We start from the raw sequence: 16,349 nt of genomic DNA, 5'->3' as shown, positions 1-16,349 counted from the left end.
TTGGCGCGAAAATTGAAGGCTCCCCGTGCGTGGGCTGCCGGCCCGGGCGAGTGCTGGATGGCGACTGACTAACCTCCCTGGCCGCCGGGGCCAGGGAGGGGGAAAATTCCGCGGGAAAACTGCGGAGCGCGGGAAGATGACTTCGGCCAGTTTTGTGAATTATACCCTTGTAACATATGATCATTTAATTAACATTAATTATTGAATGGTTTAGATTTCTTAGTTTTTGTTTATATTATAAAATGCCTGAGAAACAATACCCTTGCGCAGTGCCACACCCAGCCGGGCGCTTTGCACACGTAGGAGGCCGTGACTGACGTCACGCCGTTCGGGGCACTGCACTACGTTGCGCGCGCGGGCGCGTTCGGGGCGCGGCACTTATCAGGTGTTGAGGACACATAACGGCCTGTGCTCTCAGAGGGAGCACTGACGGCGGCGTCATGTACTAAGCATACTTTATAGCATGGCCACGTGTGTGGACCATGCATTCACTTAAGTCGATTCGTGCCTCAGGCTTTTTAACCGTGTAAAGGGTAACGTGCGTAGAGGGAAGCGTGTTCGTGGAATTAAATCGGGGTATAAGTAAAACCTGAGTACTTTATTTAACCACGTGGTGAGTGAGTCTGCTTAGCCTAGGAGTGTGGCGTGCCCGACGCCTAGAGCGGGCCAGGTCTGGATCTAGATAGGGTAGAAAGGGCTGGTAACTCATCCCCACTTGGGCTACGTCACGCCCTGAGAGCGAGACTCGGCCGGGTCCACGTGCCCTTACACGTGGTGGCGCCCATTCATAACACCTTAAAGTCACCGGGAACGTGCGCACAGCCCTCAATAGTTATGGCCTGTTATTGACAGGCGGGAGATTTTTGCAGCACAATAGTTTCTGAATTAGTATTTTTTTAATTTGCCAAGTTGCACACAACTGATCAAAGTCAGTGAATGTAACTTGTAATCTATTTGCTGATAGCTGAAGATAATGGGATCTCCTATACAGTACGGTATCATCTGCATAAAATCCACGCTTCACCAAGCGATGTGCTGGGCACAGCATTTCGCTGACATGTTGAATAGAACAGGGCCTATAATACTGGCCTGTGGTACACCTGTTCTCATTTGCTTGATGTCAAACATGGCCCCTTCAGTTGAATCTCTGACCTATTCCTCTATTAGATATGTTTCTATGTCAGTTTGTGGATGCATATTTTATACTGCAATTTATCAGGCAAATGTAATCCTCCAAGGCTAAGGGCAAATGTAATAACTGCACTTATGTTAAATGGTGAAGAGCAAATCAGTGTCACAACTCCTCAACAGTCCAATTCTCCAATGCAAGTCCTACGCACTACCACAGTGGTCTCTGCAGGTTGACGAACTCAGATGGGTCTTCTTAGCAAGACGCGAGCATCGCATAAAGTGGCTAAATTAAAGCGGCAATGAGACGAGCGAAATGATAAGCTTTCTTATACCCAGATCCCACCAACTACATACCCTCTATCACAGCCTGCTGTCAGCACACCTGTTACAACAAAATAAATAGCAACGATACTTTAACTGCTTTGTTTTATTATTCATGAAGATAACCTATATAAAAACACAGTATAAACATCTGCAGGTATGTACAATGGCTGTTATAAGAAGTACAGCGAGCAGAAGGCACCAGCATGTCGCTACGAGCTGCTGTAGCAGCAGTGACTCTTCTTGGTGCTCGGGCACTCGAGAGTCAGCGTCTCCTCTACCTGCCTCACGTTCTCAGGGACAGCCAGGAAGTCGTCTGCTATCTGCTGGAACAGCAACCCTGCAACACACAGCTGTCGCTACCTCTCGTGGTCAGATTTACCTTCCACAGAAAATTACAATGAACCTGGGCAGAGATGGTAATGACACAAAGAAAAACCAGCTTTGCGCATTTGCCCTCATGAGAGCCCGGCAGGGGCGGATCCATCGTTTCCATCGTTTAATGTCGGGGGGGGGGGGGGGGGGGTTTCAAAAGTATTTAAAATGGGAGAGTCCGGGGGTTCACCCCACGGAAAAATTATAGATTTTCACACGCAAATGGTGTTTTTTATAGACATTTTGTGCTTAAAATGTCAAATACACTTTTGGTATAGTCGGTAAAAATTTTCACAGAAAATTAGTTTTGGTAAATGATAAAGTTATCAGAAAATAATAAATAAAATATAATAATTAATGAATGGGCATAACATTTATAGTAATAACTAAAATGAAAATGTCTTGTCCATTGTGCATAACTAGAAGTTGCAAAACAACAGTTTTTCTCCATCATAGAATGAATTCCATCCTGCGGGTTCTCTTGCTTGCAAAGCGATCAATGACTTTTTCTTTATCAATCTCGCAGCCATAATGGATATGCAATAATGCGAGCCCGGTCAGTCTGTCTTCCTTTGTGGTAGATCTCAACCACGTCATACAATGGCTTAGGTCAAGACAGTGATGCTTTAGAGCAGAAAGTACTACTTGCCCAATATCTTTGCCACTACAGTTGGTTCATATACTTCATCTTGGTCCTAGTCCTCACTGTTCACAAATTGTCGAACATTTAAAAATTGTAAAAAATCTTTGTGCACTGAATCTTTGTGTACATACCTCAAAACAAGTGTTAACTTGGACTCAAGTGAAGCATCAGTAGTTTCGTCGAACATGATGCTATAAAATTTGGAATCCTGCACACGTTTGATAATTTGTGAAATAATCTCTTCCCCACAACTGCCAATCAACTCATTCTGCGTGGTTTTGCTGATAAAAGTAACTCTAGATGATGCTGTTTGTAGATGGTCTTTTAGTTCATTGTCACCACACTGGATACGGTATCGAAGAAGGGCGCGCGGAAGTTACCTTCATTTGCAGTAATACTCTTTGTTAGTAAACCTTCATCACGATGTCCTCTGAATGCAATATTTTGCCTTCCAAGAAAGATAATAGTGTCAATTATAGGTAATAATCTACGACGGTTTTCTTCAATTTTTTTTGAGACGGTGACTGTTGATCTGACTTGCCACATTTTTTTCAGGATTTTCCATACACTGGAGGAATTGCTTTCCAGACTCAACAGCCAAAATGTGGTATTCATTTATTTTGTGGGACTCCAGAACACCATCCTTTCCTAAGATTTTGGCAAAGTTCTTGAGAGGCTGAGTCACCATGGTTTTTAGTTGAACAGTTTTGTCGAAACCACCTATATTGCTCGTGATAAACAAAGGACAAAATTTGCAGTAATAACATTTTTGGACATCAGAAAATACAAGCCAGAGATTGTTGTCGAGGTGTTTCTGCCCTGCAAATCTTCTCTCAAGTTTTCCCATTTTGTTGTGCTCCGAGAAAGGAAAAATGTAATTTTTGGGAAGTGTCCAATGATTAAGTAGAAGTTGTCTTTTCTTAAAGTCATCAATTTTAACACCAACATAATTACCAATGTCATAGTTTACCATGCCATCATCTACTTTGCTTCCTGTAGGTACAGATGTACAATAAATAGATTTAGGAAAACTTCCACTGGGAACAGGATATGAAGTTGGGCAGCAGTCAGAACTATCGGTGCCTTCGACTTCGAGACTACTAGATGAAAAAAAGGCTCTGTAGATACATCTGATAGCTTTAGAAGGTTGGTAGCTTTAGCATCGTCAACGAAGCATTTAAAGATTGTAGCTGATTCTGATGGTAAAGCCGATGGACCAAGTGGTTCTTAGGCTTAGGGGGTCCAAAAAAAGGTCGATAGTTTTTGTGGCTCCAATTCTTTTCTTAGATCCAGCAGACAAACTAGCCTGAAAACATAGGTAACAGTCTTTGTGCTATTTATAATAGAAAAGAACAAAGCAAACAATCCTGAACACCAAATTGTTTGGCATATTAAACAACTTGCTAGCGATAAACAGTACAGGCTAGAGTCTAGACAACCAAACATATAAAAATTATCATGCCATGTGTATAGAACAGTAAGTAATCTAAGTAATTTATTACTTTTGCCGTACAATGCAACAGACAATACATCACTCCCGATTAGCTATGTTAATTGGGAGCAGGGAAAACACGAATAAGCGAATTTGGATGTGAAAACATGGATAAACGAATATATAAAGTTTTACTGTCAATGGAACAGTGATATTGGCACCCAAACTCATGATATTACACATTACTATTAAGATTAAACAAGAGTATTTGCAGAGCCAAAATTGAGGAAATAAGACAATAACATGTAAAGAATAGTCTACTGTAAACAACTTTGTGCCATGCACTACGTTTTTTTTAAATTATTTGTCCAACAGCGCGTATGTATGGCAACACGGCGGCGCGCAAGCTGTGGGAGTTTGTCTACCGTAGAGCTCACACACACACTGCCAGCCACACACGAATAAGGCGCACGCTAGGCGGCAGTCGTGTCACGTTCGGAGAGGTGAGCATATCTGCATAGGTGTGCCCAGACATTTCCATTAGGGGGGGCCCTGCTAAATTTTTAAATCAGAAGCTGAATTTAGAATGTTAAATAGCTGAAATACATTCACACATTGACTTGTTGATATTTTTGTGCAGTATCAACGAGATATGTTTACTAGTTAATATTTATATCCGTATAATTTTAAAAATCTTGAAAATATGTTTTTTTTTTTCCATAGACAATGTTTAAAGTGTACTTACACATTTTACCCCCTCGAATTTCCAATAGCTTGGTCCAGATCTACCGCGAAATGAACTTCTTTTTAGTGAATGCAAACACAGCAATTCAGACAACAGAACTTTAACAAACCTCTTATTTTTTTTTTTTTTTTGCTTGGCCATTTTAAGGGACCTCATGTTTTAAATAAACTAAGGCGGCTGTATTTCCAGAACGATAAAATGTTTAAAAATATTGTTAATTAGCATGCTGCAACACTGAAACACAGTTTGAGTGTCACAGTGCCAGGAATATACGAATATTAACGAACGCATTAGAGAAAATGCCGATCTGAGTGATTACATTAGGGGGGGGGCCATGGCCCACCTGGCCCCCCCTGTAGGCACGCCTATGCATATCTGCTGATTCGTTGAATGCAATGAAGTTAAGATGGGACTTTAAACGAGACAACCCGGTAAACGTAGCACAACCTGAATTAACATTACTATTTGTATTACAAATGCATAGGGACACCTGTTTGTGGTGAAAATTCTTGGTTGATTTCGTCAGTTTTTTTTTTGCTGATTTCAGTGTTTTTTTCATCAATTTTTGTCCCATTTCGTCACAAATTTCGCTAAATTTTAGGTTGAGGAAAAAATTGTTAGCGAGAGTACTAAAACATAACAAGGCTTTTTTAATATAATAATACACATACTGTACAATTTTCTCATCAAAAAAACCATAAATGATGCAACAAAAAAATTAAACACCAGTTTCTTAGTCAGAAAATGCTAACGTTATCATTAATTCCATGTTACAGGGCTTTAGGTTTACTCTCTTGTAACTCATTATGTTCCCATACATTGAGAAACTCCTTTCAGTATCTACGTTACTGATAGGAACCCACATTGATTTTAGTGCAGCATTAACAAAGTCAGGAAAATCACACTTGAGTGAAAGCAACATTTTAACTATATCAACATCTACATCATCTGTTTGGCATGCATTTACAACAGAATCCCTAAACTGTAAGTACGGCAGTAAACACTCAGTTGGTGGAAGTTCACACAAGATGGGTATATTTTTCATGGCTTCGTGAATTTCATGATTTTTCAAAGCCAATTTCAAAATATTTCTGGGATCAAAAAGTTTACCAAGACATGAAACAAACTCCTTGGCACTATCGGACACAATCAAATCATCCAATTTTTTAAGACACTTTTCTCCTACTAACTTTAACTGAGATGTAATTGAGACTGACTGTGTTTGGATAACTTTGTAAGTAAATCTGATGTTTTTACGAAAAAGAACCCATATTTCAGTAACTTAAACATTTTTCTGAGGTCACAATAATGAGAGGAAAGGGTTGGTGCCATTGGAACACTAGAACTTTCGAGATACTCAAGTAACTTGCAACTTTTACGGCAATGTTCGACAAGAGCAACTGCTTGACAATGTATCTTTCCAACTTCACATGCCGTCAGATTTTTGAAGTACAGAACATTAGCACTTTCTTCTTCCAGTGATTGCAGAAGCTCTACCAGATCATGCAGATAATCACTTAGATACTCCACACTCAGAAACCAGGAATTCCACCGCGTAATAACAGGGATAGGAAAAAGTTTGGCTTTCTGTGGCTGATCTTCATACTTATTTCTTAAAAACTCCAAGTAGGCATGCTTCCTTTTACGTGTGTTCAGAAAGGCATGCTTTGCTTGACAGACACAGGTATTCAACTCAACCAGTACCACAGACCAAATATTCCCCACCAAATTCAGTTTATGTGCCCAGCACTGTGTGTGCACCAACTTCTCAGAAACCAGAAATCTGATTGCCCCAATACACTTGGTCATGTAGCGTGCCGAATCTTATGTTATTGAAACGATGTTGCAATACCTGATTTCCAGTTTTTGCACAACATCAACAATGGCTTGTGAACATTCAGTAGAATTAGCATTATTTAAAATTTTTGAGCTGAAGCATCTCCACACCCTAACACTTTAATAAGCACCATGAAAACACACTGCCCTTTCTTGTCTGTGGTTTCATCACACAGAATGGAAACCCTCTGGTCTTTTACAGCTGCCTTGATTCGATCTTCTTCTTCTTTTATTATTTCGGGGACATAGCCCTCTCTCAGTCGCGTTGCTGTTGGTAGATCTCCGGCACCTACATCATATTTTAAAATATTGTACATATTGTGCAACTTTTTTTTAGTGACTTGTATAAATGAAATAACTAGAAGCCCAACCACTATAGTACCAACACAATGTCAAAATGAGCAATACAACTGTAGGGAAAAATCTCAACTTTAAAAGGTTAAACACTTTTTTTTAAAAGTAAATATCGCTACTGCAAATAGCTACTGGTATAAATAGAGGCAATAATGTTGCACAATATAATTTTCTTAACCCTTTGATCAGCTATTTACAGATGCTCCACAAATTACTGCCAAACACAAAAAAAGTTATTTAAAAATATTTTTAAAAATCACGTCGACCTACCTTCAATGTACTTATTCATCCACTCTCTGAGACTAGGATGATCAATTTTTTCGAGCGGAATATTAGCCTCCATGAATGCTCGCGTCGTAGATAAAACAAATTCACGTTTATCGTGTTTTGCCTTTTTAACACCAACTACCTGTGCTGATGAAACTTGTCGTTTGATGCCAGTAGATGAAGATGCGGTTAACCTATCCTTATTTTTTTTTGTGCGCGACACTATTCTTAATGTGTTTGAGACACGTGTCTTTTCTTTCCTACTCGATTCGTACATTACAGTATTTTCTTTGCCTTATCAAAAATGTAAATTCTCTTTCACGGTCATATATCGTTACAACCATTTTCAAAGAACCTCTGCAAATACGTATCTGACTTCAGTACCTCGCCGTTTGTTGACTAACAATCCCGCGAAAAAAATAAGTGTATTGAAGTCTTTTGTCGCTTTAGCCAACTTGACGAAATAAAAGTTGTGCGTAGTATCGCATGTGATAATTTTAAATTGTTGAGTTATTTGCGTTAACGTATCGGACTACACTGGGTATGTGCTCTGTACAGCGCCAAAAATTGTTTTACCGTCAAATTTCATGGTCGCGCAGCTTAGAAGTGATGCGCACGGGGCCAGAGCAACTGAGTGCAAGTGTAACCGAACAAAAGAGCACTCACGCCGAGCGCCGATTTATCGAGTACGCACCGGTTTCGACTTTCAGGATCGATACATCAAAATAACAACGTAAATAAAAGAATGAGTCCAGAAAAACGTTATTTTTTCGCGTATTTCGCAAGATCTTTGTTGTTTCGTGAAGTGTATCATTTTTCGTGAGAAAAAGTGAATTTCGTAATTATTTCGCGCCTCGCGAAAAACAGGTGTCCCTACAAATGCAGAACATATTAACTTACGTCAAAACAAGAAATAACACATTTAAAATGTTTTGCAATAATTATGTATTAAATAATATACAACAGCAGATATTAAAAAGCCGTTTGGCTGTATTGTTAAAACCGTTTTCACATGTGCTTAATTTTTTTTCTCAAGACATGAAATATTACAGTTTTAGGTATTTGTTATTAACTAAATATTAATTACATAATCAAGGAGAAAACATACAGATTTATATTTTGAAAAATACATTAAATACAAGAAAACATTTGAAAGATAAACTGCCATACAGAATTTTGAAATCTGTTCTAGTTTAGCCTTTCAAAAATAAGATCACGGCCTTAAGCGAAACACGAATGTTGGGGAGTTTACGTATTTAAAATCTACGAAGGATTATATTTGTTTATCAAACAGAGCATGCACACACTGTTTGTTTCTGTGCTTCGTTCACACACATGATGTGAGGGATATTGCATGCATGGAGCAAGCTTGCCAGGTGCGCGCACAGTTTTTGTGCTGCGAAGCAACATGAAGCAGAGTCCTTGTAATAAATTAACGACAGTTCCAAATTCTTTGGCACATAAAAAAAAACATTTGAGCAAATAAACGTGGGAGGGAAGAGTTACCATAATGTATTGTTGGCAAATAACTTCTCATAAAAGTATTATGATCAGACAGATACACGTATAATGAATAACCGACGGCGACACTTACACCACTGACCACTTCCACTGAACACTGTCCTGTCACTGACTATACAGTAGGTTACTGACGAGAAGGCAAGGCAGTCGTCTGTTGGCATGGCGTATAGTTGAGGAGGGTGGGTTGGTTGCAAGGTTAGTAGAGAGAGGTTGTCTTGATCCCATAAGAACAATGTAGACAGCCCGACACTCCGCTCTGACGTCATCTGCAGCCCCGCCGTTCCCAGCCGTAATACTACACCTGCTGACTGACGGCTTTCTCTTATCAGCTCGGCTCGTTTCACATGTCTGATACTCAATACTTATAGTATTTCATTTATGCTTTGTAGATTACTGTTAATTATAATCGCTTTGATATGCTTTTCAAATGACAACATGCTGTGACTGAAAACAAGGATGAAATATTATTTCAACATATTTTTTTAGTGACAGTAAAAATTTTCAAAATATCAATGATGTATCCATGAATTTTTAAAAATTAATATAAGTAACATGTAACTAGTAAACAAAATGGTTTATTTGTATTTATTTCTCAGCAAGATTATAATATTTAAAATAATTGCATATCAATTTATTAGTGTTTAATAAAAGTAGCCATAGCTCATTAAAACGTTTTGGGAATGTTTGCAATATAAATAAACTGATTTAAAAATAAATTTCTAACATGAATACAGCAGTTTTTCGTGTAATCGTTTCATCCTCTTTTGCATCATACTCGAGCGTTTTCTTCACTTTTACTTCTTCAAAGAACAACAATGCGTTCGAAGTCTAGCAACGAAGAACGTGCTACATTCAAAAATTCGAACATTTTTACTAGGATACCTTTTCTCGTGTCAAATAAAGATGCCCATCGTTCATAAGTTGAAAGTCTAGGCAATGGGAAGTTAAGTTTCTGTTTTAAAAATAAATAACATCGCTTACTGAAATAACGCAAAGTGAAAGCGAGATCTTTTTCCTCATTGGTCCAGTTTACTCTTTTTTTCAACGAAAGTAATAAGTTAATTTGATTTTTTGAAGAAAAAAAAACACTTGAAAGAATATTCCGCATGCGGAACTCTAACGAAGAACGGTTTTTTGTTTGTTTTTAAGATTTACGTTTTCTTTTTTGAGTTTTTTCATGACTTCCAAATTGAAAAGTGACTTTCTTTCGGCAAGAAACAAATTTTCTTTAAGAATTTGGATTTCCTTCCAAAGCATTTCAACCAAGTCATTGTTAGAACAAGACTTTGAATGCTTTAACTGACTACAAGAACATGTTTCTTCCTCACATTTTCATTTGAATCTACGATTAATTTACATAACATTTTTTTTTGTTTTCCCTGCGTTTAACTTATGTTTCTACAGGTGGTGTAATTCGAAGTTTTAATGAAGGTACAGCATTTGGTTTAAGACTTCTTTTAGCGTATGTATTTAACATCTCAGCTTTCAAGTCGCGCTCGTAATCATCATCTGTAAAGTGCTCTGAACATATGTAAGTTGTTTTTGGATTCCACTCACCATCACGTCAGCATTTCTGAACCCACACTTTCAACAGATGATCATCACGTGGGAATCGATGATATTTTATATTATTTGTTTCAGGTAAAGATTTTGTTTTTACCAAACTATTTGTACACACAGCCACTGTACACCGCGTACCTGGCATTGTAATGTTTAAATACAACTTTTTAACAGCGTTTAGCCTACCAAAACAAATTCACTTTAAATTCGTGTTCTTAACATTTTGCCTGCTAGTTATAATTAACGAAGCACCTATGCACTTATGTTATAAGCAACACTAACATTTTATCACACACGCACTCTCAATTAATCTCCTCACAACAATACCTCTCCCTGCATTACGCTGTAGTTTGACTCGTTATTACGAGCAGATGTGCTTGTAAACAAAGTAACTGATAGGAGCGGACGGGCTGGCAAGCCCAGCCGGGGCTGCAAGTGACGCTATACGCAGAACGATGCGCAAGCGATCGAGGCAACCTCTCTCTATTAACCTTGGGTTGGTTGTGGTCGCACTGCAACTCTCCTCACTCCACCCTCCACTCCAGCAACGGCCCAGCTTGTCGCCCGCAACCCCCTTCCAACATTCCAAGCCACGTTTTTCCCTTGAGCTCAGGACAGCTGAAAAGTTGAAGGATGAAGGAAACATGCCCAGAGTGAAGGTACTCTGTGTCAATGTGGCTCACAGCTATCAATATTTCGGTTTCATGTAAGACATTGCGCGGGTATTTATGTATTTGGCTACATCATTGATTTTGCTTCCCTGGGAGAAGGGGGGGGGGGCGATCGCCCCTATCGCCCCCCCTTGGATCCGCGCCTGGAGCCCGGTGCACGGTGCTTGTGTAACAAACCGCGACAAGCAGTCTCGTGTCTGACATGATTGTGACTGTGACCAAGATCAGGACAACACCCACCCACGTTCTCGCCCGTCTTGCTGGAAGTCTCCAGGTAAGTGGCCTGGATGCCCTCCGCATACTTGGCTGCATGCTCACAAGTCACCCGGCGCTGCCCGCTGGAGCTCAGGTCTCGTTTTGTGCCACACAAATACACCTTGCAGGCCTGCCAACATACACCTCCTAAGTCAGTCCAACGTAGCGCCCTTCTAACAACTACTCGCACACCCCATGGTGCAGTTGTACTGACCAAGTAGGTACGTTAACACACATTCAGAAAGACTAATACCTCATTAATGGTAAAACCCTATTATGAAAAACCCACTTAAGAATATTTTCTGCATCATAAGTTTTAAAAAAAACTTAGCAATTGACCAATAAATACATACATTATTACCCTTTTTGCCAGTTTTTACTGTTAATATCTTAAATATCCGTGTAGTATAGGCAACTTCTCAAGAGGGTTTTACCGTTGCTTCAGGTCACTACAGCAGTCGAACAGTCATCACAGCAGCTGACTGAGCTGTCTGTACACTGTAATTTCAACAACAAACCATTTCTGACCACACACAAACACAGACATTCATTACCAAATTAGCCATACTTTAAAATCTTTAATTGAATATTCCACTGAACATACAAATGCACAACAGCACACGTCACATACATCAAACTGTTGACTAGTGACTTACAGCTGGCATAGAAAATGTATTATTATATTAACAAGCGAACCCATTCTGGTACGGGTATAATGAAAGACACTCAATTAGTGATATATCTTCTATAGAATCTACAAACACTAGAATGTTTGTGATTTTTAAATGGTACAGTAAGTACCTGCAAACAAACATGAAACACTAGGGGGAGTCTTCTCTGGTTAAGATAGCAAGCCTGATCTGTGTATAAAACCTGCTCCTATACTGCTGCTACACAATAAGCACACATAGGCCAGATTAAAGAAAATAATTAAATTTTATTCTGAGAAAACCTTAAGTCATTGGCAAAAAAATTTACAATATCTAAGTTACCCAAAACACACAAAAAATTTTTGATTAAAGTTTAATTATATATTTCATTAAGACACGTAAGAACTTACTAGACTGTTACAATAAATAACATTACAAAGAAATAGATATCCTATGTATTACACGAGTTTACCTCTCAAACATTCAAAATAAGAGAAAGTACGCTATTAACATTTTTCACTAACAGCAACTGGTGAGTAACAGCAGGGAGTCCACTCCCTGCATCAACACTGCACTAGGCGATGCGCAGTATGAACCTAAATCTGTGTAATAATACACAAGCTATCAATTCTCTAAGTGACTAGTGTTTCACTAATCTACCTGAACATTGTGGTCTCAAAAGCAGAAGATGCATTAGTTAAAGAAGATCTGCCACATCCTACTCACGATATTAAAATTATCATGAAAATTTATTCAACCACAAATAGAAATTATAAAAATTGTGATTATTTATATTTATACTATAATGACATACAGGATCATTACTGGTTTGGTTTTTAAGATCATAGATGTTAACCCCCTTGGCTGATCAATTAATAAAGTGTTTGTGCAATAATTTCAATACTTTCACCCCAATGTCGACTGCTCTAGCTTCCAAATTCCCCCACTGGTTCTCCAAGGACATTATTCAAGCTTTGAACTAAAATTAAAAAAATAATAAAAAAAATTCCATAAATTATTAAAAGAAATAAAGATATGCTGAATTACACATATTTTTCTTACTACCACCAAAATATTAAAAACTTATTAAAAGAGAGAAAATAAATTTATCACATAAGACATTAAGGAAATGCCAAAATATATGTCAAAATAATCATTATTGAATCTAAATATTTTTACCAATAGTAATTATCTAATCTAAAAACACTCTTTTAAAAAAAGAGAAATTTATTATTGTTCTGACATAGGCTTATTTATGCATTCTCCACTGAACTGTAAGACACCCTCTCTATTGCTGCGTTCTTACAGTATTAAGCAGGCGAAATGCCTAACCGTAACCTTACAGTGCGAACCTGTCCACTTGCACTACTAATGCTTTAGTTGCACACAACACGACTCAAATGGTTCCAGTCAAGATAATACCACGTTACTCCAGCACAGGCCCCACTATTAAACCTAGCTCCTCCAGAATGTAACTACTATGAATTGTGAATGAGCCACCACACCTGAGTAAAACCTACATCTACCTCTTCCACGACATGCTGCCACAGCTACCAGCATTGTGAAGTCAAGCATGACAGACACCTGTACACAAGTCAGTACGAGCCACACACCACAGCACGGGCGGCAGTTCTGCAGTGGCAAGAGCTGTTCTCGTGGTGGCAGCCATGCATCCCTGCTACCTCACACAGTCTCCAAGGTCAGGTTGCATGGGTACACATGTGCATATTCTACTGGTGGTTTTTTTTTAACCATTCTCCGTACATAATGGTAGATAACGGTTATTTTTTAAGTAATAATCTTACGTTTTTAAGTCGTTTCTACCACAATCCTGGAAAGGTAAATATGTGGTTTAGCGGTATTTGTGAAAAAAAAATGTTAAAAATTCGAAAATAATTTTATTATATGCTCTTTAACTTCCTCTTTTCATTAAACCCGGCAGAGATAAGAAATTCCAAATACTTTAGGAGATATTAAATTTTTTAATTTTCATATTTGGGCGATATTTGTTAAAAACAATTTTAAAATTCCAAAAATACTTTTATTCTATGCTCTTTAACTTCCTGTTTTCATTAAACCCGGCGGAGATAAGAAATTCCAAATACTTTAGGAGATATCAAATTTTTTAATTTCCATCACAATACCAATGCATTCATGCGGCATCATAATTGTTTATTGTTTACGAGTATGAATTTTTTTTTTCGCGACGTAGGTGAACGACATCATTTTCTACTAATGGCAAAGGAATTGTACCCGCCTCTAACTTAGGTGAGTTTATAACATTTCAAATTTTATTGTTTTATTTGTTATTTGGATATTTTTGCGCAAGTAATAATTAAAAAAAAAAAAATATTATGTGAGTTGTTACTGTTTATCCTTTGTCCCGATTTGTTAGGTCAGGTCAGTTACATTATAAATACTTTAAAACTATTCACATTAATTTTAATGACAGCTTAGTTTTACATTATAAATACTTTAAAACTATTCACATTAATTTTAATGACAGCTTAGTTTGAAAGTATTTATAATGTAACTGACCTGACCTAATCGACCATTTTAATTAATTACGCATTCACGAACACATGGTAATAAAAAATAATTTCACCGGTCGAATGATTGCACAGGTCTTTTATTGCAAAATAAGAACTGCGATATATCCTAAAGTGTATTTAGAATTTCTTATCTCAGCCGGGTTTAATGAAAAGAAGTTAAAGAGGTAAATATGTAGAGTAGCAGTATATGCGAAAAAAATGCTAAAAACCGAAAATACTTTTATTTATTTTTTATTTTTTAATTTTGAACATGTAGAGTAGCTGTATTTGCGAAAAAAAATTCTAAACATCTGAAATTACTTTTATTACATGCTCTTTCACAGGTGTAGACTAATATTTAATTTGCCTGCTCCTGTAATTGGTTTGTTTTTGCTTTATGTGAACTAGAGTAACCAAATTAGAAGTATTTCAAGTTTGTAAAATATTTTAACTTTTCTCGTGATAGATGTATGAAAACAAGTCGCTACGCGAAGTACATAGTCAGTTTTGCTACAGAGAAGAATGATACAAAACAAGATAAAGAAGATAGTAAGCAAGACTTTCAAAAGGGTTCTGGTAAACCTGAACACACAATTTTAAATTTTGTAACTTATTACTAAATAAGCACTACAAAATACGCAAACTGACACACTGTGAAAGTATTGTGTGTTCTCAATATAACTCATATTACATTGAGTATTTTAACCCAAACCATATTGTGGATATCTTACATTTGACATACTTTGCAAGAAAAAAACTAGTTTCAAAGACTTAATATCCCGAGTCAAAACACCCAAAATCAATTGCAAAGTCATAAATTATAATAACTTACCGTATTTGTATTTTGTAATACGTAGTTGCTGTAAGAACAGGCTATGCTTATTCTTTGAGGCAACTCGATAAAGGTAAGTTTAATCTCAGATTTGACTACCAGGGCAATTTTATACTGAATAACATAATTTTGAGGGTTGAAAAAACAAGGGTTTGAAGACTAAAAAAATCATAGCTCCCATTATATGCACAACTTTGGATCTGGGCGAATATTTTATTAATCTTATAATTTTTATCTAAAATTTTTGACTGAAACATATTTGATTAGAATAACTGCTTTTGGGAGGATTTAAAAACATAGGGAAGAATTATGAAACAATTCATAACTCCCTCAGTAAGAACACTATCAAATCCGTTTGAATATTCTTGTAACGCTTATAATTTTTAACTAAAACTTTTGTGCAAAACAATTTTTTATGGGACGAACCAATATTGCAAGAGGTTGAAAAACAAGGGTTGAAGGACAAAAAAAAATCACAGCTCCCATCATTGTAATCACATATTCGGATCCGTGCGAATTTTGTATTAATCTCATCATTTTTATCTAAAACCTTTGTCTAGAACTTTTTTGATCAGACGAATATGTCTTTAAAAAAAGACATATTCGTCTGATCAAAAAAGTTCTAGACAAAGGTTTTAGATAAAAATTATGAGATTAATACAAAACACTATCACATCCGTTCAAATCGTGTGTAAATCTTATCATATTTATCCAAAACGTTTGTACAAAAATCCTTGATAATACAAACCATTGCTGCAAGGAATTAAAAAAAAAAACTATGGTTTGAAACGTGAAGATTAACTAAAACATCTTTACCATGTACTCTATGGATTTAATGTTTGTACTGCAGGGAGGTAAAATAACAAGGACAGAAAGATAAATAACACAGTTAATACTTTTTAACACATATTTTTATTAAACTTCAAAAACATTTTTCTACAACTTGAGGCTGAAAGAATTTTTGATAAAATAACCAATAAAAACAGGGTTTGCAATTTTTAAAAAAGAATAACTTAAAACAGTATCAGTTTATCCGATTTTTTTTTTAACTATCTTAATATTATCTTAAACCATGGTCCAAAGGTTTTATATTTTTATACGAACATGCATTAGTGCCAAGGATGAGAAGTAGAGTTTGAAGGTTAAAAACAATTACATAACTACTTAGTAGATACAATATTAAATTTGTTTAGACATTCAGTGCTGAATGCATTGAGTTGAGGAA

The 16,349-nt window shown here is 37.0% G+C and overlaps 1 protein-coding gene across 3 annotated transcripts in view; it reads right to left on the bottom strand.

The window, feature by feature from the left end:
- Positions 1–1,540: 1,540 nt before the first annotated feature.
- Positions 1,541–16,349, bottom strand: part of LOC134541747 (ras-related protein Rab-24-like) — a 28,316-nt gene continuing 13,507 nt past the window's right edge. For 2 of the 3 annotated variants that reach the window (XM_063385404.1, XM_063385405.1), the window contains exons 4-5: positions 11,097–11,241; positions 1,541–1,792 (exon numbers count right to left, since the gene is read on the bottom strand). In XM_063385404.1, coding sequence (XP_063241474.1) covers positions 1,665–1,792; positions 11,097–11,241 — 273 coding nt within the window. In that variant the 3' untranslated portion in view covers positions 1,541–1,664. The remainder of the gene's footprint in view (positions 1,793–11,096; positions 11,242–16,349) is intronic. The other variant, XM_063385406.1, reaches the window with a different exon arrangement.

The sequence above is a fragment of the Bacillus rossius genome, assembly GCF_032445375.1.
Source record: "Bacillus rossius redtenbacheri isolate Brsri chromosome 4 unlocalized genomic scaffold, Brsri_v3 Brsri_v3_scf4_1, whole genome shotgun sequence".
Taxonomy (NCBI): Eukaryota; Metazoa; Arthropoda; class Insecta; order Phasmatodea; family Bacillidae; genus Bacillus; species Bacillus rossius.
The sequence above is the reverse complement of the archived record's forward strand: the minus strand, read 5'-3'. Positions and strand labels throughout refer to the sequence as shown.